The 22,992-nt window shown below is 43.4% G+C and overlaps 1 protein-coding gene across 4 annotated transcripts in view; it reads left to right on the top strand.

Moving 5' to 3' along the window:
* The window catches only part of LRRC31 (leucine rich repeat containing 31), a 28,331-nt gene extending 5,601 nt beyond the window's left edge, over positions 1-22,730 (top strand). For 2 of the 4 annotated variants that reach the window (XM_040248633.1, XM_040248640.1), the window contains exons 2-9: positions 2,972-3,115; positions 5,048-5,215; positions 9,735-9,902; positions 10,419-10,586; positions 11,368-11,532; positions 15,555-15,722; positions 18,960-19,127; positions 21,751-22,730. In XM_040248633.1, the coding sequence (XP_040104567.1) occupies positions 2,972-3,115; positions 5,048-5,215; positions 9,735-9,902; positions 10,419-10,586; positions 11,368-11,532; positions 15,555-15,722; positions 18,960-19,127; positions 21,751-22,082 (1,481 nt within the window). In that variant the 3' untranslated portion in view covers positions 22,083-22,730. The remainder of the gene's footprint in view (positions 1-2,971; positions 3,116-5,047; positions 5,216-9,734; positions 9,903-10,418; positions 10,587-11,367; positions 11,533-15,554; positions 15,723-18,959; positions 19,128-21,750) is intronic. The other 2 variants (XM_040248649.1, XM_040248658.1) reach the window with 1 other exon arrangement.
* Positions 22,731-22,992: the final 262 nt, after the last annotated feature.

The following is a 22,992-nucleotide window of genomic DNA, read 5'->3' as shown; positions in this document are numbered from 1 at the left end:
TGTGTGGGGGCCTCAAAAATGGGTACTCATATTTATACTTAGGTGTTTTGATAAAGATTTATCATCTTGATTTTGGTAATTAAGGAACAATAAAGCTAATATTCATTCATTCACTCATTTAGCTATTTGTTCATTCAACAGTGTTTACAAAGTATGTAACACGTCAAAGGTATTGTAGAGTCCCATCTTCCTGGGAAGGTTCAGCAACTTTAAGTTACTACACTCCTGATAAGTGAACCAGATGGGAATTATAATTTCCATTTTATAGATGAGTAAACCAAGGCTCAGAGAAGTTAAATGACTTGCTTACCTGATAGACCCACGAGTTGATCTAGGCTTTCTAGTTGTGCTGCCTTGGACTTGCCAATCATATACAATATATATTACAGAGCACTCACGTAGGATGTGGTCTGCAAAGGGATTTCAGAATCTGTCAGTTGGTTGGTTGTTGGGCTGCACCCCGCTGGCCTGCAAATCTTGTAGTTACCCAGACTTACGACCAAAGAAAAAGCCTGGTGACAGCAATAGAGACATCAGTGTTCATTGGTTAGGGGCATCTTACACAAAGGTCCTGGAGTCACACCCCACCATGTGAGACAAACGACGAGCAGAACACGGCAGCAGTCTTTGATATGCACCAGGAGGAGGAGGCTACCATTTATAGGGGAGGTGGGCTCATCAGTAACCAGGGAAACCAGCAGCTGGGGCAGGGGGCAAGCAGGCAGGCAGTTACTAATTAAGCCCTGTAATTAAGAGGATTGGATAGTCATGTAAGGGAAGCAGGGCCTGGTCAAGTAGGGGATGGATAGAGATCAAGAGAACAACCATCCTTAATGGCCTGACCATACATACATCATTGGTGGTGGTGACCTTGGAGAAACAATTTATTTGGCCAGGTGAGCGTGGCAACTAGAATGTAGAGGACTCACTGGTAACTGTGTTGAAGAAGTGGGGCCAGCAAGCACACTCCTCTCTCTTCAAACATTTGACAGTAAAGGAAATGATTGACAGAACAGTGGCTTGAGGAGGAAACAAAGAAAAAGAAGGCTTGGTGAAGCTGGAACTTGAGCATGGTTGTAGGTTGAAGCTACAGAGATAAAAAAGCTAAAAGACAAAAAGGAGTGCAGTAAGACATAATGCAGAGAAAAAAAATTTAAGCACAAAAATTTAAAAAGCACACACACATAATGGGCTTTGGAGCAGATTGTTCTGGGTTCAAATTCTGACTCTGCTGCTGACCAATTAACAGTCTGAGTCTCGGCTTCCAAATCTATGAGACAGCGTGCTTACGACTCCTTGCATCAAGTGTACACAAAATGTTCCTTCCTCACTGGCATATAAGAGGCAGTCCATCCTCGTCCCCCTCATCCGTAACTCTCCTATGATCCACCCCAAATTAGGGTTGTCAGAAAAAGAAAAATACCTGCATTATTTGGGATGTACTTTTACTAAACAATGATTCTTTGTTTACCAGAAGGTTTACTTGGACATGGTATTTTTGTTTTTCTTAAATCTGCAACGCTACCCAAAATAAAATACCTTGTGTACAACTTACTATAATAAAAATTGAAGGCCAGAGTGAAGAGGTAAACGGTGGGTGGATGATGCTGCCTCTTACTGGTAGAATGTGGCAACACCAGCCATCCTAGGTTGGCCTGTAGGTGGTTTTCTTAAGAATGGCAAGCCACTAGACCCACTGCAGAAGGGAGACGGAGTCTATTATCCTGCTAATATTTTAGTCTAAATTTACTACTATGGTAATGCTGCTATCTTTTCATTTTCACCGGTGCCAATATATTTCTTTTTCTCTATATGATTTGTATACTTTTTTTGTCAGGGTTAGTAGAGTATTACTGTACATTTGGAACTTATGCTTTCCTATTGGATTCCAGTATGCATACTGTTTGTATATATTTTATTTATTTATTTGGCCTCACCACACGGCATGCAGGATTTAAGTTCCCTGACAAGGGATTGAACCCATGCGCCCTGTGGTGGGAGTGTGGACTATTAACTATTGCACCAACAGGAAAGTCCCTATATGTATTATCACTACAGGACCTCATTAAAGTCACTGTCTGTACATGCTTATTCATTTTGTCTTACAAGAGTACAGTATGTTCCACATGTGGCTTACATGTTGACACATGTGGTAGTAGACAATAACATTAATTATTAATTAATAAAATTAATATAGTCCATGGGGTCGCAAAGAGTCGGAAGCGTAAGTTCCAAATGTACAGTAATACTCTACTAACCCTAACAAAAAAAAGTAACACACATACAAAATTATAGCTTTTTATTTTTATTTAATCTTTTTAAATGTTAGTGACATAGTACAGCATTATTACAGAGGAACTTGGCAAGGGTGTCATATTTCCCTAAAAAAAAAAAGTACCTAGTAACAAAGACAAATGAGGTTTTCTGAATATATTCTCTGGCAGGAGTTGAGAAAATACAAAAGCTCTTGTAGGCACTACTGTCTGGATTTATTAGTTGAAGGGTCTAGGAAATGAGCAGCAAGTGCTTCACTTGCTCCTTTTGGCCATCTGAGGCTCATCAGGGGGACTGCAAGGTTCCCCCTCCTCGTCTGTCCTGTTAGGAGGCCAGCATGTGGGCACCTCCCCCAGCAGTGCGTTCACCAAAGACGTCTGTGCATCCTTCCACCGGAGCTGTCTTAAACACGGTGCTAACAAGTTTACCGCTTCATCTAGGAACATGATTCAGTCTCCATGCAAGAAGCCCAGGTCAGGCCAAGAAAGAAAAGCCCCTGAGTTCCTCAGGCTCCATTGTAGGAAAAGGGTCCCCAGATCAGCCAGTGTTGAGCACCAGCCACAGGGACAGAGGTCAGGTTTTGTCCCCTTCTGAGCTGAGGTTTCACAAAGGACTAGTTCACAGTTGTCTGCCTTCTCACATATCTCATCTTTATACTGTCATTCACAGCAAATTCCTCCTTATTCTTATCATACAGCCAAGACTCTCACTTCAGAAACAGAACTGAGATCCAGGATGGAGGAAAATGAGTGGTTTCTGCAGAAGCTGGGCAGAAAGGCTGTCAACAAGTGTCTAGATCTGAACAACTGCAGACTGACAACAGCGGATGTGAGGGAGACGGGTCTGTATGGAGTCGACCTTATCCAGAGGCACAGAGGGGACGGAGGGCTGAGATGAGCAGGCAAAGCGCTCCATCCTCACTTGGTAACCTGAGGTCTGCAGGGTGGCCTAGAGAATTTGGGAAGAGCAGCTACATCGCTGTTTAAAAAAACAAACAAACAAGTCAATTGATTCTTCCTCAAGTTTCAAAGATTTGAGCCCAAATTTAGGAGGGAGCTTTGTTTATTCCTGAGCAACTTTACCTGTCTGCTAATTACCTCTCTCTGAAACTCCTCCTGTATATGATATAAACTCATCCATACAAACAAGCCCTGCCTGGAATTTAAAGGGGCATCATGTTGTTGTCTGTGGAATGAAAAGTATCATTCCTAGTGATTATTGCTCACATTTTTTTTTTTACACAAAAGAACAACTACTGTTTGTGACACTCCAGCAGGAGTTTGCAAAGAACCCTCTCCCCAACAACACCATCATCACCTTCTTAAAGATTCTCTTTTTTCGGACATCTTAAGTCAAGTATTTAATCACATTAAATGTGTCTACCAACAGAGAAATCAAAAGAACTGCGTTTTGAGTGGGTGGGTGGGGGGCTCTGTCCTTGACTATTTTAATTAAAATCCATGCCATTACATTTGAGACAGATCTCTTAACAGGAAACTGTAACTGTGCCTGTGGTTCTCAAATGCCTGTATATGTGTCAGAATCTTGCAGAACCTGTGGAAATGCATACACTTGAGTCCAACCCAAACCCACTGAACTGAAATCTTCCAGAGCGGGTCCCAGGAATCCTAGTTTTTTGCCTTCTAATGTGTTCAATAGACTTTCATACTTTGTAAAGTTAAGATCATGGTAAACAAAACTAAATTGCTGAAGTGTTTTGGGCTTCCCTGATGACTCAGACAGTAAAGAATCTGCCTGTAATGTGGGAGACCTGGGTTCGATCCCTGGGCTGGGAAGATTTCCTGAAGAAGGAAATGGCAACCCACTCCAGTATTCTTGCCTGGAGAATCCCAAGAACATGTAGTTGCAAAGAGTAGGACATGACTGAGTGGCTAACACTTCGAACGCTGGTAAAAAGAAAACTTAAACATATTTTTTTACCCCTAAGTGTGTCTTCAGAATTTCTTCAGAATGGTGGAGGGTCAGGAATTGCTGTGCCTGTAACTCTAAAAGCTCACCATGAGAGGTCTAACTGCTGCCACTATTTTAACATCCAAGACAGATATTTAAAAGCAAGCAAGCAAAGACACCTTCCAGCCTTGACTTTGGCATTTCCACTCAAGTCTTGTTGCCACAGGAGATAAAGATAACCTTGGAGAATTTTGTTCGCAGAGAGTCATTTCATTTTTCATGAGCAATGGAGGAGACTCAGAGAAGGTTCTGGTCAGGCTTTGTGCCTGTCTAAACCGCCACATGTTGGCCCATGTAGGTATAGAAGGAGGTTTGTAAGATGGTGATACCCAGGTGATCTAGATAAGAAAAATAGTTAACGGGCACTGTCTGAGCAGTCCTGGCTAACGGAGTGTTCCCCGGGCCTTAGGCCTGAGGATCCAATAGAATGACAGAGTGATGGTTGTTAGAGGGTTTGCAAAATAAAAGCACCAGTAAACACATTGTAGTGACAGCGGTAGTAACAGTTGTAGCTGAATTGCCGTTTCCACTACAGTAAAGGAATTCTTATGAAATCTTACAGAAACACCACTGCCTCTTCAGAATGCAGTTATTTGGAAGAAATAAAAAAGGTCCCAAGAAATAGGATATGTAATATCATGACGTCTCCAGTTGCACACCTGAGGGAGCCCTGCTGTGCGGAAAGTCAGCCCATCCATCCTCCTTCTATCCTGTTACAGAGCAACAGGCAGTAGATGAATCCTGTTTACTACAAATCACAAATTCCACATGTAAATCTGTCTTTTCTTGTGTTCACTTCTAGTTGCTTTGCTGCCTTCTCTCCCAGACTTGGAAAAACTGGATATTTCCTGGAATGATGTCATAGGTGGAAACCTCCATGTACTCACCCAGCAAATGCATCTTGTCAGCAAGTTAAAAATCCTGAGGCTGAGTAGTTGCAGACTTACCGCTGATGATGTTCGGGCACTGGGTATGATGAATGCTTCCCTTGAGAGAGTGCTTACCTGGAAGGATCTCTGCAATCCAAACCCTCAAGGGCAAATCACCTGGGGGCCCACTCCCCTTGATCTCCCGTGGACGAGGATGAGAGCGCTGTCCGTACAGGATGCAATGCTGTATTGAGCATTTGCATACTTTCTAGAGAACTGTGTAACCTGCACCCAGAATTGCGCTAAGCCCTGGGATAAAGAGGAGAACAGGCTGACCAAGCCTCTGGTCTCAGGGAGTTTAAATGGAAATAATAATTGCAAAATTTGCTCTCTCTGGATCTGTTACCTCATCTGGAACACAGAGAAGTTGGGATAGATAAATTAAGATCCTTTCCAATCTCAAAATACTTTTCTCTTTTCCCATTCCTATTTTTTTTAAATTGATCAAAACAAGATTTTTCAAATAAAAGCAATGGTTTAAGTAGAAGCAGAACCTCAATTAAGTTAGTTTTGTATGTTGAACGTTGAATAACCTAAAATGTAGGCTAAAATTTGTCATGCTGCTAACCCAGCTGCTTTACTGGAATGCTTGCTGATTTTAGATGCCAGGCATACTTTTTCAGTCTTCTTTTCATCTCAAGTCTTTATTTCAATTATGTATTTTGATCATTTACATCTCGGCAAAGATTTCTGTAAAAGCAACAAAATTTATGCCAATGTCTTTTCTCTAAACTGGAGGAGGAAATGGCAATCTACCCCAGTATTGTCAGAAATAGCCCATGGACAGAGGAGCTTGGTGGGCTACAATCCATGGGGGTCACAGAGTCAGACACGACTGAGTGTGCACAGATGCACTTCTCTCTAATCATTCCCTAGAAAATGGCCAGATCCTAGTTCAAATCCTGGTCCCACTTCTAACTATTTTTGTGACCATGAACAAAACAACCTTCCCGAGTCTCGGTTTTATTATCTCTGAAATGGGGATGATATCCACCTCAAAAAATTGTGAGGATTAAATAATTTTTATAAAGTACCTACTACATGCTTGACACATAGTAGGCGCTCAATAATTGATAATTCCTTCTTTCCCTACTTCCCCATCCAAAATTACCTTTCTGTGGTTTTCTATGATCAATTTAGCCTCACAGGTTAGCAGCTGGTTATCATGTAGCAGAGGCTCAAATTTAACATACTGTTACTCAGGCCTGAAAAGAAGTATAGGTTTTTTTTTTTTTTTTTTTTGACTAATCTAATCTTTTTCATGATCCTCCAACCTTAAAGAACCAGAAATTAAATTTTCTTTTTTTAATGTTTAAATTTATTTATATTGATTTTATCTTTGTAGGCACTGGGTCTTCGCTGCACAGACTTTTCTCTGGTTGCTGCAAGCGGGTCTACTCCCTAGTTGCAGTGCGTGCATCTCTCACTGCGGCGGCTTCTCTTTTTGAGGAGCACAGGCTTTAGGGCTTGCAGGCTTCAGTGGCTGTGGCACAGGAGCTCAGCTGCCCCGAGGCATGTGGAATCTTCCCTGACTAGCAATCGAACCGGTGTCCCCTGCATTTCAAGGAAGATTCTTTACCACAGACCACAAGGGAAACCCAGCAAGTAGAGTTTCTACCCTGGACTCACTCCAAACTCATCTCGTCCAGGAGAGTCTGCAAGCTTGTCACTGATGTTTTGTGTCCTTTTCCCTCTCCTCAAGAATTTATCCTCTCTGGAAGGACTTCTATATCCTCTTTACCAGGAGGAGCTTTCTTATCATCCATACTCTACTTAGCCTTAATGGCAGATGGGGCATAAGAAGAGTAGGAGAGTAAATGGTTTATTGTTCAGTTCAGTTCAGTTCGGTCAATCAGTCATGTCTGACTCCTTGCGACCCCATGAATCGCAGCACGCCAGGCCTCCCTATCCATCACCAACTCCCGGAGTTCACTCAGACGCACGTCCATTGAGTCCGTGATGCCATCCAGCCATCTCATCCTCTGTCATCCCCTTCCCCTCCTGCCCCCAATCCCTCCCAGCATCAGAGTCTTTTCCAATGAGTCAACTCTTCGCATGAGGTGGCCAAAGTACTGGAGTTTCAGCTTTAGCATCATTCCTTCCAAAGAACACCCAGGACTGATCTCCTTCAGAATGCACTGGTTGGATCTCCTTGCAGTCCAAGGGACTCTCAAGAGTCTTCTCCAACACCACAGTTCAAAAGCATCAGTTCTTCGGCGCTCAGCCTTCTTTATTGTTAAGAAAGCATAAATCAGGAGTCATTCCAACATTATTACACCTGTTACAATTGCTTAGTGCAGGATGTCAAGTGTATAGTGCTCCAATATTAGATGTACTACAGACAATCATGCCCTTTCTCCCTGATCCTGGGCACGCCTCAGGGCTATTCAAAGCCACACCCCATTGACTGGCAATGGCATACAAAATGATACCTGTTTATCGGCTTATTTTGTTAAAATTCCTGAAGAATTTGCATTTTTAAGTGGGGCTTGCGGACTCCAAAAACCTTAAAGTGAAAGTTGCTCAGTCATGTCTGACTCTTTGCAACCCCATAGACTGTATAGTCCATGGAATTCTCCAGGCCAGAATACTAGAGTGGGTTGGCTTAAAGCTCAACATTCAGAAAACGAAGATCATGGCATCTGGTCCCATCACTTCATGGGAAATAGATAGGGAAACAGTAGAAACAGTGTCAGATTTTATTTTGGGGGGCTCCAAAATCACTGCAGATGGTGATTGCAGCCATGAAATTAAAAGACGCTTACTCCTTGGAAGAAAAGTTATGACCAACCTAGATAGTATATTCAAAAGCAGAGACATTACTTTGTCGACTAAGGTCTGTCTAGTCAAGGCTATGGTTTTTCCTGTGGTCATGTATGGATGTGAGAGTTGGACTGTGAAGAAGGCTGAGCGCCGAAGAACTGATGCTTTCAAACTGTGGTGTTGGAGAAGACTCTTGAGAGTCCCTTGGACTGCAAGGAGATCCAACCAGTCCACTCTGAAGGAGATCAGCCCCGGGATTTCTTTGGAAGGAATGATGCTAAAGCTGAAGCTCCAGTACTTTGGACACCTCATGCGAAGAGTTGACTCATTGGAAAAGACTCTGATGCTGGGAGGGATTGGGGGCAGGAGGAGAAGGGAACGACCCAGGATGAGATGGCTGGATGGTGTCATGGACTCGATGGACATGAGTCTGAGTGAACTCCGGGAGTTGGTGATGGATAGGGAGGCCTGGCATGCTGCGATTCATGAGGTTGCAAGGAGTCAGACACGACTGAGCGACTGAACTGAACTGAACTAGCCTTTTCCTTCTCCAGGGGATCGTCCCAACCCAGGGATCGAACCCAGGTATCCCGCATTGCAGGTGAATTCTTTACCAGCTGAGCCACAAGGGAAGCCTGAAGAACCTTAAACCATAGAATAAATAATCAGTGGCAGAAGTTCACGCCCAGTATCCAGCAGTAGAATAGAGGTTTCTGGACTCAGTGGACCTTCCAACACTCTTAATTGGTGTTCAGATTGACTCCACATGTTGAGAAAGTATATTTTCCGTGTGTGCAGATCACCATTCTGTTCTGCCCCCAAAGCAATGACAATCATTCCTAAGGGCTGACCCCTCATTCTCTCCCGGCTTCCACTCTGTAGCTCTCAAGTGTTTCCTGTGTGAAGTGGTCCCAGAAATGTTAAGTTTTATCCCTGCTCACTGCATCCTTCTTTACCCCAGGGCTGTCATAAGTTGCTTGCATCCCAAGGCATCATGAGCTGCTAATGCCTAGTGCTCTCTTACTCATTCCTCCCTGCCGGGGTGGGATCAGTTGTATGTGATATTCTTGATGTCAGAGTGAGCTTTTCCTCTGTGATGGCCAGTGCCCTGCTTTTGCTTCTACCTCTGGCTGAAATATAACAGTGGTTATGTTGGGGAATATAACTATGGGTGATTTAAATCTTTGTGTTTTATTTTCTAAATCTTTTATATTTCTACCTCTGGACAAGCTTCTCAGCAATAATGATCCCTAAAGAGGGTGGATGAGAGAAAGTAGATGGACTGGTAGAAATATTTACTACCATAAAAACGACTTGATAAAATCATAGTGGCTCAGGTAAAGAATCTGTCTGCAATGCAGGAGACCTGGGTTTGATTCCTGGGTCGGGAAGATCCCCTGGAGAAGGGAATGGCAACTTACTACAATATTCTTGCCTGGAGAATCCCACAGACAGAGGAGCCTAGCGGGCTACAGTCTATAGGGTTGCAAAGAGTTGGATACAACTGAGTGACCAAGACAGACACACACCCCTTACCAACAAGTGGATTTTTTTTTTTCTCACAATTTTTGCTTATGAGCGTGGCTTCAGAACGCTGGCTGTACCTAGAAGTTCACCCTGCTGGTCGTTGGTAGGAACTGGGTCCTTTTCTCCTCCCTGTTTCCCGGCATCTAACCAGGACCTGGCCCGGCTTCAATACTTTGTAAATGATGGTTGTATTGACTTTGAAATGAACTCCTTGCTTTGTGAACCTGGCAACCAACCTGATCTTTGGACCATTTTTTTTTTTTTAAACAGGAGAAGCACTTAAAGTGCTGCCTGAACTTGAAGAGTTGAATTTGTCCTGGAACAGTAAAGTGGGAGGAAACTTGCCTCTGATCCTCCAGACGTTGCAAAAAGGGAGCAAGATACAGACACTTGAGCTTGTGGACTGTACACTCACATCAGAAGATGGGGTGTTTGTGGGTAAGTAGAATTTGGTAGAGTCTTTCCCAGGAAAAATGTGAAGATGCCCATAATGGGAGAGCTTGGGAGTTGACATTGGCTGTGTTTCCTCTCACCCTGAATTGAAAAAGTAGCTCACTATATCCCAGGTCACATGAAGATGTAACACTCCCCCCACCACACCCCTTGCCTGCCCCAACTTTCATGCCCACATCTGTTTGTTTGGCTGTGCTGGGTCTTCATTGCTACAAGTGAGCTTTCTCTAGTTGCAGTGAGTGGGGCTACTCTTTTTGCGGAGCACTGGCTCTAGGGTGTATGGGCTCAGTAGTTACAGCTTGTGGGCTCCAGAGCACTGGCTTTAGTATTAATAGCTGCAGCTTGCAAGCTTAGTTGCCCCATGGCATATGAAATCTTCCAAGACCAGGGATGGAACTCATGTCCCCTGCATTGCTGACAGATTCTTAACCACTGAACCACCAGAGAAGTCCCACACCCTGCATCTTTACTGAGTTGTTCTTTGGATTTCTTTCCTTCCAGGTCAGTTGCTACCTAGACTGCAAAACCTTGAAGTATTAGATCTCTCTATTAACAGAACCATCGGTGGCAGTCTCAGTAGTATTGCTCATGGACTAAAAAGTATCTCAAACCTGAAAGTCTTGAAGTTACATTCATGTGGATTGTCACAAAAGAGTGTCAAGCTACTGGGTGAGTTAGCAATGACTGAAGCTTCTATATAATTTTATTTTACATTTAATTTTTTAAGCTGTTAGGAAATATAACAAACTAGAAACAGAAGTTAGGTTGGGGAAGGAGATCATGTGTAATTTAAACTTAAAAGTTTTATTGATTTTCCAAGTCTTTGACAGTGAGCATGTATTTTTACAATTACAAAACTAAATGGCCAGCTCCGAAAATGCCAGGGTATTTTAGATTTGAGAGAGACAGTGAGCAAAATAAAAGTGTGCTACTAAAGCTCTCCATTTCTCTCTTACTTTTGAAAGTGCCAGCATTATTTTATGCTAAGTAGTAGGAAGGAATTGGTGCTGATAAAAACAACTTCGGTGATATACGTAGTTAAAATTTACTCTGCTATAGAGAGTACCCCCATTACATGAGGATATAAAGTGAAATGTATTTTTATCCTTGCATCTTCTAGAGCCTGTCCTATCCTTCTCCTTGGCAGTTTAAGTCTAGAATGCTGCTAATATACCAATGCTCAAGGATAGCAGAGGAAGAACCATTAGTTGCAGAAATCTGAGCAAAAGCACTAGCAATCAATGCAGGTCATAGGGAGAGTGTTCAAAGCCATTGCCAGGTCCAAAGGGGTTAGTGGTACAAAGCAGACAGTTACCCCTCCACTTGGGGTTTTGTCATCACAGTGTATGTATTTTCTCAGTCTCCCTTCTCCACACCTGCCCCCTGCCCTGCTTCACTCCTGCTGACTGTCCTGTAATATGTCAGAGTGGGATTTTGACCTTCTTTGTAGATGCTGCCTTTAGATACTTGTGTGAGCTGAGGACACTAGACCTTTCCTGCAACAAGGAGCTGGGTGGAGGGTTTGAAGACACCGCAGGGCTGGCCACGCTGGAGCACCTGGAGGGGTTGGATCTTCGCCAGTGCTCGCTGACGGCTGACGACGTGTTGTCCCTGAGTGAGTAGGTGCTGCAGAGCTGAGGGAGGGCTCTCAGAGCCTTGGCAAATGTGTGAAGTGAAGTGAAGTGAAGTCACTCAGTCGTGTCCGACTCTTTGTGACCCCATGGACTGTAGCCTACCAGGCTCCTCCATCCATGGGATTTTCCAGGCAAGAGTACTGGAGTGGGGTGCCATTTGGGAAACTGGCAAATCTGAGATGTACTGTTTATGAAGTTACTGGGAGGATCACATCATAAAAGTTCTGTGAATGTCCCAATATAGTATTTGGCAAATATTAGGTGCCCAATAAATGTTGTTGTTGTTTAGTTGCTAAGTCATGTCCAACTTTTTGCAACCCCATGGACTGCAGCAGGCCAGGCTTCCCTGTCCTTCACTATCTCCTGGAGTTTGCTCAGACTCATGTCCACTGAGTTGGTGAATGTTAGTGAATCTAAACTCCTATAGACATCTGTGAAGGAGGAAGAAATTTTGAATTCTTGTGGCTGTTTAGAAATGAATCTATTAATGTCACAAAGCATATTACAAAGAAGGATGTAGAGGGAAAGCCAAAACAAAGGGTGTTGAGGCACTCTCTCTCACAAGTTATGCCAAGGCACTTAGATAAGGTAAAGTTACAGAAAGTCAGTGGATAGTCCTAATTACAATTTTAGGTCACTACCTTTACTTTCCTACCATAGATATAGTCCTATAACAGGTAATGTATATGCAATTTCCCCTAACAAACAGCAAGCATAGCCATAGAGATTAAGGGTTTTATTCCATCTGCAGCCACAATAAACCTTCAGAATACATCCTGAATCTGACCATGGCTCACTGTTTAGAACTCTACTATCCTGCTCCAGCCCACTGTCAGTTCATGCCTAGATTATTGCAAGAGTCTAGATGGCTTTCCTGCTCCTCTGTCTCTCTGACTGCATTCTCTATTTCTTTCCCCCATCAGCTTCTCCAACTACACTGTGCTGACTCCCACGCACACCAGCCATGCTCTGCTTTCTCTCTGAACTATGGGCTCCTCCTAGGTAGGGATGGTTTCCATCAGTATCCTCTATTGCTTGTGCACAATGTCTGGCACACAGTTGGCACCCAGCAAATGCTTGTTGAATGTGTGATTGAATGAATCAATCAATAAAGAATGAGAAAAAGAAAATTTTTGTATTTTTCATATAATTGGGGGAAGAAAACAGAAAAATAGGTCTTTGGGTCTAATATCGATATTTTAGCCCTGCTAACGGAGAAGGCAATGGCACCCCACTCCAGTACTCTTGCCTGGAAAATCCTATGGACGGAGGAGCCTGGTAGGCTGCAGTCCATGGGGTCGCTTAGGGTCAGACACGACTGAGCGACTTCACTTTCACTTTTCACTTTCATGCACTGGAGAAGGAAATGGCAACCCACTCCAGTGTTCTTGCCTGGAGAATCCCAGGGATGGGGGAGCCTGGTGGGCTGCCGTCTATGGGGTCGCACAGAGTTGGATATGACTGAAGTGACTTAGCAGCAGCCCTGCTAATTTGTTTCTTAGACTCTCATCCCTCAATTTGGGAAAATGAGGTGAGTTCAAGTCTTTCTTGAAGATTTTAAAATAGTAAATAATACCTTTTTGAGCTTCAAATGGAAATTGTGATGGGATCAGCATCTCTTTTACTTATGAGTGTCATACCTGTGGAGACACTCTTGAATTATCAGTCCATCGGATTCCAAATAATGAATTTCTCCTGCTACAACTGAATAACACAAACCTCACATCTCATCTTGCTGCTCAGATGAAGATTAAAGTGCTGCTGCTAAATCGCTTCAGTCGTGTCCGACTCTGTGCGACCCCATAGACGGCAGCCTACCAGGCTCCCCCGTCCCTGGGATCCTCCAGGCAAGAACACTGGAGTGGGCTGCCATTTCCTTCTCCAATGCATGAAAGTGAAAAGTGAAAGTGAAGTCGCTCAGTCATGACCCCATGGACTGCAGCCCACCAGGCTCCTCCGTCCATGGGATTTTCCAGGCAAAAGTACTGGAGTGGGGTGCCATTGCCTTCTCCGGATTAAAGTGCTAGAGGACTTGAATTGTCACCACTAGTGCAACCAAGAGATTAGCCTCTATTATCTGGATTCACAGCCACCAACAGGAGTAAATGGCCCCAGAAAGGTAATGGTTATTTATTAAGAATTGCATCATCCTCCTGTTTAATTTTAAAAAGGCAGAATTGAAAACACATCCTGTTTTCTACCTTGTGATATTAAAGAATTGAACATTCTTTTATCTGATCATTCTCAATGGCTTCAAAGAAAGGGAATTATGGATCAAAGGCAATGGCACCCCACTCCAGTACTCTAGCCTGGAAAATCCTATGGACGGAGGAGCCTGGTAGGCTGCAGTCCATGGGGTCGCTGAGGGTTGGACACAACTGAGTGACTTCTCTTTCACTTTTCACTTTCATGCACTGGAGAAGGAAATAGCAACCCACTCCAGTGTTCTTGCCTGGAGAATCCCAGGGACGGGAGAGCCTGGTGGGCTGCTGTCTATGGGGTCGCACAGAGTCGGACACGACTGAAGCGACTTAGCAGCAGCAGCAGCAGCAGCAGCCGGTGACATCTGATTAATCATCTAATTGTTCGAGGCCCTGTGCTGCAGGCTAAGGGAAATTCAGAGTCAGGAGCTTTAGTTTGTGGGGGTGGAAATAAACCAAGTACATGGTGAAGATCCCCTGGAGAAGGAAATGGCAACCCACTTCAGTTTTCTTGCCTGGGACATCTCATGGTCAGAGGAGCCTGGCGGGCTACAGTTCATGGAGTTACAAAGAGTCGGACGCTACTGAAGTGACTTGGTACACATGGTGAATACAACGTGGTGTGGGCATCAGACGAGGCAGAAATGGTTGCATCCGCGGGGATCACAAGTACCTGCCCTCTTTTTTCCTTTCCTTCCCCTTCCTTTCTCCTGTCCTTCTCTCCTTCCACTAACATTTGTGCCTCAGATTTCCAGACTCTGATGCACATTCTGGGCAGGAAGCAGCCTCTGCACACAGAGCTCACCTTCAGTGAGGGAGGGCAGAAGATTTGCGAATGAACAATAGATACGCAAACAAGTCACGTAATAGGGGTGCTGGGAGGAAAAGAGAATAGGGCGATGTGATTGTGACCACAGGATTCCTGTGGCTTTGGTGGCCCTGGAAGGCTCTGAGGAGGTGAGTCAGCCCCACAGGGGTCCCAGGAAACTATATTTCCCACACTGGGAAGAACTAGGGCAAAGGCCTGAAAGCATGAAAAGCAGCAGAAAGACAGGGAAACAGGGGTCCCTCCTGGCACAGCAGGGGCCCTCAGGACCCCACTCTGGTGCTGTTACCAATAATAACCAGGCATCTGGTTATTATTATTATTTTTTAACCAATGTACATACCTTAATTTAAAAAAAAAAATGTAGCCACACGTGGGATCTTAGTTCCCCAATCTGGATTGAACTAGGCCCCCCTGCACTGGAAGCGTGCAGTCCTGACTACTGGGCTGCCAGGGAAGTCCCAACAGACATCTGTTCTGATCGCTTGATTTCATTGCCTTCCTAGTACTTCTGACTTATATTCTGAGGAAAGAATGATCATATCAAACATTAACTGAGCAGTTAATGTGTGCCAGGCACTGTACCAGGCACTTTATATATACCAAGTCACTTTATCTTCCCGTTGTCTCTGTGGAGTAGTTATTGTTGTTATTATCATCGAGAAAACTGAGGCTCAGAGAAGTTAAGCAATTTACCCAAAGTCACACTGTTCTTTAGCAACAAACAGGATGAGAACCCCGTTTCCTCTGTCTCCGAAGTCTTTGCTCTTTACTTCCGGCCTGGGGAGAGCTTAGAGAAGAGCCCAAGCTGCATGCTGGGGAAAGTGGCTGGCGTGTGTGGGGAGGAATGGTATGTAAGGAAGGGCAGGGGTCACATAGGCAAGAGCCATGCTTGTTGATCAAGAAGACTGTGGCACCTCCCGAGACCCTTTGTGAGATGCTGCCCTAAGCCATGTCACTCTTGATGTTTCAACAGCTCAGGTTATCCCTTTACTCACGAGTCTTCAGGAATTGGATTTATCTGCCAACAAAGAGATGGGCAGCTATTCTGAAAACCTACTCAGCAGGCTCCGATTTTTACCAGTGTTGAAGTCATTGATAATCAGCAACTGTGCTTTGAAGAGTGAGACTTTTACTGCCCTGGGTAAGCGATTCTCCGGGTCCCTGCAGACACTGGCACAGTAACACCCGAGAGGGAGGCCTCTGTTTCCCTCCAAGTGAATTTCATTCCAAGGCTAAGTCATAGGCATATTGAAGTATCAATCTGTCTTCTTTTCAGGAAATACACTCTTTTAAAAGTGACTTTCAAGGCCACATGGATGATTTCTGGCTTTTGCAAATTTAACCTTTAACATTTAAAGTGTGCAGAGTTAACCCTTTGTACCCAGGGGTTCCAAATCCATGGATTCAACCAACAGCAGGTCAAAAATAACTTGGAAAAAATTTCTGGAAAAAAATTTCCAGAAATCTCCAAAAAGCAAAACTTGAATTTGCCTCATTCAGGCAACTGCTTATATAGATAGAATTTATATTGTGTTAAGTATTATATAGGTGGTCCTAGTGGTAAAGAACCTACTGGCCAATGCAGGAGATATAAGAGTTGCGAGTTCAATCTCTGGGTCGGGAAGATATCCTGCAGAAGGTCATGGCAACCCACTCCAGTGTTCTTGCCTGGAGAATCCCATGGACAGAGGAGCCTGGTGGGCTACAGTCCATAGGGTTGAAAAGAGCTGGACACAACTGAAGTGACTTAGCACAGCACAGAGATGATTTAAAGTATATATATGGGAGGATGTGCATATATTATGTGCAAATACTATGCCACTTTACATAAGGGACTTCAGTATGCATGGGTTCTGGAAACAATCTCCCTGTCTAGACGGAGGGGTGGCTGTATAACCAACTTTGGAGGTTCACATTTGTAGTAACTTATAATTCCACTGAGGTCAATATAAATTGGGATTGCTGTGAGTCTGATGGGCCATCAGAAGGCATAACTCTTTTCAATTATAGCTACACAGTCAAAGAATCATAATCAAGTAGATATTACACTAAATTGCGTCATGTGACATGAATCTACAGATAGTCCCTGACTTACAATGGTTTAACTTAAGAGTTTTTGACTTTAAGATGATGTAAGGGCTTCTCTCGGAGAAGGCAATGGCACCCCACTCCAGTACTCTTGCCTGGAAAATCCCACGGACAGAGGAGCCTGGTGGGCTACAGTCCATGGGGTCACAAAGAGTCGGACACAACTGAGCGACTTCACTTTCACTTTTCACTTTCATGCACTGGAGAAGGAAATGGCAACCCACTACAGTGTTCTTGTCTGGAGAATCCCAGGGATGGGGGAGCCTGGTGGGCTGCCATCTATGGGGTCACACAGAGTTGGACACGACTGAGCGACTTAGCAGCAGCAGCAGCAGCAGCAAAGGCTTCTCTGGTAGCTCAGCTGGTAAAAAATCCGCCTGCAATGCGGGAGACCTGGGTTTGATCTCTGGGTTGGGAAGATCCCCTAGAGAAGGGATCAGTTACCCACTTCAGTATTCTTGCCTGGAGAATTCCATGGACTATATAGTTTATGGGGTTGCAAAGAGTTGGACATGGCTGAGTGACTTTTACTTTCTAAAAGCAATATACATTCAGTAGAAATCACACTTAGAATTTTGATCTTCCCCTGGGCTAGTAATACATAATGTGGTATGATACTCTTCTCACGCCATCATAAGGCAAACTTAACAACCACTCTGTACCCAGACAACTCTGTTTTTCACTTTCAGTATAGTATTCAATAAATTACATGAAATATCCAACACTTAAGTATAAAATAGGGTTTGTGTAAGATGATTTTGCCCAACTGTGGATGAATATAAGTGTTCTGGGAATGTTGAGGTAGGTTGTGTGCGTGTTTGCTAAATCACTTCAGTTGTGTCTGACTCTTTGCAACCCCATGGACTGTTGTAGCCCACCAGGTTAGGCAAAGCTATACTGATGACCTAGGCATATTAAATTCATTTTTTACTTAAGATATTTTCAACTTATCAGGATGCTGCTGCTGCTGCTGCTAAGTCTCTTCAGTCGTGTCCAACTCTTAGCGACCCCATGGACTGCAGCCTACCAGGCCCTGCCAGCCATGGGATTTTCCAGGCAAGAGTACTGGAGTGGGGTGCCATTGCCTTCTCCATATCAGGATGCAATCCCACCATAAGTCTAGGAAGATCTGTTTTATTCCATTTGAATTAAGAAGTAAACCAACAATAAAAAAGAAGTAAATCAAGTAAATAAATACATATTTCTCTATATCATTTTAGAAGAAAAATTTCAATTTCTTATTGATAGGTCTCTGTATCATATGAGTGGAAGGGGTGTTCTTATTAGATATTATAAAAAGAATATATATCTACCCCTCAAACATTTCTTAGAAAGAAAATGTAAAATGTAATTAATGACTATACCTTGTGAATAAGTTGCTCTGGTTAGTTTTAATGTTAGGGGGAATGGAGAACTAGGCAGAAAATCTTTCAATTTCCTTTAAACATCTTTCCAAGACACACTATTTCCCTTCCTTGTTTCTGTAACTGCAGTTAAATAAACACAATACATTTTGGTGTTTCAGAATTCTAGGAAGGTTTGGCCTTGTCTCAGTTTCAGAAGCCACTGGGATATGTAAAACCAGGACACACTCTGGAAATCTTGACTAGATGAGAAAACTGTTTCTCTCTCTCTCCTTCTTAAATGCGAGATGAACGAAAGAAATGCCAGTTGATAGTGAATTAACCATTTAACCAAGTTTTACTTTTCTAAAGTTTCCAAAATTTCTTCCAGATGAAAATAGACAACATAAATTGCATCCATGGATTTCAGGCAGGAGAAACAAGGAATTGTGGAGGGTACTGCCCACGCCCAGAGATGATGTCCCTCTTTCACCCAATTTAATCCAAAGACTGCTGGATCTCAGGACTCTCCTAGTGGTCCCTGGGCTAAAATTCCACACTCCAATGCAGGGGACCCAGGATTGATCCCTAGTCAGGAACTAGATCCCACATGCTGCAACTAAGACATCTCTGAAAGTGAAAGTGCTAGTTGCTCAGTCACGTCTGACTGTGACCCCATGGACGTAGCTCACTAGCTTCCTCTGCCCATGGGGATCCTCCAGGCAAGAATACTGGAGTGGGTCTTCCAGGGGATCTTCTCAACCCAGGGATCGAACGCAGGTCTCCCGCATTGCAGGCGGTTTCTTTACCATCTGAGCCACCAGGGAAGCCTACAACTGTCTTAACTCAGTGATAATATGTTGCCCTAGCCTAGGTTGCTCACATTCAAAGTTTATGACCTCTAAGGAAGTCTAAGTTATTGCTATTCTTATCGCTGTCAATTTCAGCTGAAGCCTCCATTCACCTCCCTGCTCTGAAAATAGTCAACCTTTCTTGGAATAAGTGTATTGGTGGCAACCTGAAGCTGCTCCTGGAGATGCTAAAGCTTTCGATGTCTCTTCAAGTGCTGAGGCTGAGCAGCTGTTCCCTGGTGACAGAGGACATGGCTCTCTTGGGTTTGTATCTTCTGGTTCAAAGCCGTCCTGACACTCAGAGCCCAGTGTGCCCGCCCTGCCAGCCTGGGGGAAGGCAGGCGGAGGAGGCAATGAGGCCTGGAGTTAAAGCCCTCTGTGTACCTTCCCTGCTCCCTGACATCTGCTTGGGAGAAAGCTGGTTTGTGCCCAGTCAATTCAGTCATGTTCAACTCTTTGCAACCCCATGAACTGTAGCCCAACGGGTTTCTCTGTCCATGGCATTCTCCAGCAAGAACACTGCAGTGGGTTCCCATGCCCTCCTGCAGGGGATCTTCCCAACCCAGGGATCGAAACTGCCCCTCCTGTATCTCCTGCATTGCGGGTAGATTCTTTACCCACTGAGCCACCTGGGAAGACCTAAAATAGACACAGGCAATTCTAAAACCAAATACACAGTAGAGACTGGTTCATAAAATGAGATGGAGGAATTCCTTGTGGTCCAGTGATTAGGACTTTGTGCTTTCACTTCTGAGTGAGCAGGTTCTATTCCTAGTTGGGGAATGAAGATCCTGCAAGCCACCAGGTGCAGCAAACCATTAAAAAAAAGAAAAAGGAGATAGATACAGATATGGTGGTGGAAGAAGGAGGATTAGCTGACATACAATAGAAAGTTGGAACTGGATGTGGATGGGCAAGGCTCCTTGTCCTTGGGAGGGCTGTGCATGTGTGGATTTTGTTTACGCCTATTCCTGGCTTTGCTCAGCTGGGTGTAGTTTTTTCTGTTCACCTGGTGTTTCCTGTGGATGAATTATGTGTAAGCAAACAAGAAATTCGTGTTACGTTCACACTGTTCTCTGATATTTCAATCTAGTTGGAATAAATACGTGTTTTCAAAACAAGTGTTATGGCCAAACACTGTAATTAGAAGATGGGCACAAATCACTGTGATTTTATTTTGGATTTCCTTAATGACTAATGAGGGCTTCCCAGGTGGTGCTAGTGGTAAAGAATCCACCTGCCAATGCAGGAGACACAAAAGACATGGGTTCAGTCCCTGGGTCGGGAAGATCCCCTGGAGAAGGAAATGGCAACCCACTCCAGTATTCTTTCCTGGAGAATCCCATGGACAGAGGAATCTGGCAGGCTACAGTCCATGGGGTTTCAAACTGGTCAATAGATTTTTGACAAAAATGCAAAAGCAATTCAGTAAGTCTTTTCAACTAACAGTGCTTGATTAACTGAGCTATCATACACAAAAATATTAACTTCAGCCTAAATCTCACAACTTGGACAGAAATAACTTAATATGGATAAGTAAAATGTAACTGTAAAACCTTAGAATAAAATATAGGAAAAATACTTGGGAACTTGAATTTTGCAGAAAGTTTTTAAGATATAACGCAGAAAGCTCTCCCCACCAAATTACCAAATTGATAAACAGATCTTTATTAAAACTATGAGTTATGCTGTGAAAAAGATACTGTTAAGGGGGATGAGAGGAAAATGTAGGTAAGTTCTTTACCGCTGAGCCGCCAGGGAAGCCTCCATTGGTCTATGCATCTATTCTTTTACCAATTTCATACTGGCTTGGTTACTAAAGCTTTATAGTAAGCCTTGATGGGAGTGGAGCATCCTGCCCAGTCTGGAAGCCATGATGTGTGACAAATGATTGAAGGACCAGGGCATGTTTAGTCTTAACAGGGGGACATTTGAGGGGACCTGTTGTCCAACACTGCATGGTTGGCACGTGGCGGGAGCTGAGATTCACAGCAAATAGGCAGTGGCAAGGTCAGATGGGGCCCAGAGGCATGGCTTCCTCCAGCTGAGAGCTGCTTCCTTCTGCTGGGGCAGCCTGAAAGGGGTTTCAGGCTGATTTGGGCTGGTCCCCCTTAGAGAAGCTGTGAGACGGATTTTTCTCTGATCATCCATCTAGAGGTTGAATGAGGAGCCCTCCAGGTTCCCTTCCAGCTCTGAGATTCTGCCCATCTTATCTTTATAATCCATTCCTGCTTTGGGCTGAAAAGGGAAGCACATGTCATCTGCTCTGGCTGTCCCTCCTTGCTCCTTTTCTTAGCTTCCTCATTAACTGTTATTTATTAAGAGCCATTTTAGGTAGCTCTGTAATACTACCTAATGTGTGCTATTCAAAAGAAAAATTGACCCATGTGTGAAAAGTTCTAATTGACCCATGAATTAGAAATTATCCAAGTATATTTTGTCCATGGAAAGTACTCAAATAACTGTTGAATGGAAAATGAGTAAATAAACAATGAATAATGAAACAGCATGAAACAGCAAGACTATTCACAAATGATCCTGAGTTAAAGCCAGTGAGCAGTCACTCCTCACATTTAATTTGAGAAAGTCTGCAGCAAGAGCTGGGGCTCCAGGAGAGCAGAGAGCATGAAGTCAACCAGAAAAGACATTCTTTGGGTTGGAATTTGGAAGGAGAAAAAAATTCATTTTCAAGCTGTACATGGAATGCAGAGAGGTGTTACCAGAGTAATTTCAAATGCCCTGAAAAAAACTGCTAGCTAATAACATTCTATTACTTAGTGCCACTCTTATTACAAATCCTGGAGCTAGTGTGTTGTGTTATTGGAAGTGGGAAACAGTTGCACTAGAAGGTGTTCTTGGCTTTTAGCAGAGTGATTTTGTTTTTCAGCATCGGTAATTCAGACAGGTCACCTGGCCAGGCTGCAGAAGCTGGACCTGAGTTATAACGACAGCATCTGTGAGGCAGGATGGACCATCTTCTGCGAAAACCTGTGGCTCCTCAAGGAATTAGCTGAGCTGGATATCAGCCTTCGGCCATCAACTTTTAGGAAATGCGGACAATGGTTTAGACACTTGCTAAGTGCCGTGACCAAACTTCCCAAGATCACTGAGGTAGCAATGAAGAGGTGGCTTCTCCCAGCTTCACGGGAGGAGGAACTACAAGGCTTTGACCATGATCACAGAAGCAGTGTTCACTTTGACCATGGTGGGTTTCAGTAAGCTGACTTTCCAAGGCTCGACTAAGCTACACGTCACCCAAAGGAAGAAGAACCGAACATGAGTGAATCCTGGTGAAGTCAAAGGAATACCAGCTTCTGGGCTGTTTAATGTGATTTATGTTACAAGAGCTTTGTAAATATATGTTTAGGATAATCTAATATGAATATGCCTTTATGCTCTATTTTACGAAACAAGGGTGACATTTTTCGATGGGTTTTCATTTGTTTGGATATATAGTTAGTTCACTTTCTATTTAGAAGGCCTGACAAAATGTTTAGATTCCAGTAACGCATTTCCTTTTTTCTTTCCCTAGAATTTTCTGCCTCTTTTACTAAATGTTTTAAATATAAGGGTGTGTATTTATGTGTGTGTAAAATGTGAAAGGCATTAACTGTGGAACATTTTCATGTTATCTTTATCATTAAATCTGTCTCAATGTGGTCTGATGGAAAGAATGCTCTTCAGTTGTTTATTGTTTTATGTTCTCTTGCCTTTTATCTCAGATACAAACCATGAATACAAATAACGGTCACTGACATACAGATCTTCATGAAAAGTGATCAAAAATTCAAAACCTGGTATCAAAAACATACCTTGTTAAAATAAAGTAAAATATTTTGTTGCTAAAATAAACAAATTAACATATTATTAATACCTCTGAGCATTTCTTTGACATGGAATTTGCCTCATAAAACCTATTTAATTCATTAATTAAAGTTCCTGTGTTGCTGTCAGTGATTTGGGGAATTTCTGCTTTTCTCTTACTAGAGCATGAAATTCATTGCATGGCAGAGGGATCTGCTCACACATTTCTATTCTGATATATTCTAATCAGATCATGTTTTGCTTTCTTCTTGCTACAGTAATAATTCTTATTATAATCATTGCTTGAAGGACATGTTGAATTTGA

Source organism: Oryx dammah, unplaced genomic scaffold, assembly GCF_014754425.2.
Source record: "Oryx dammah isolate SB20612 unplaced genomic scaffold, SCBI_Odam_1.1 HiC_scaffold_2, whole genome shotgun sequence".
NCBI lineage: Eukaryota > Metazoa > Chordata > Mammalia > Artiodactyla > Bovidae > Oryx > Oryx dammah.
This window is presented reverse-complemented; position numbering and strand designations above follow the sequence as displayed.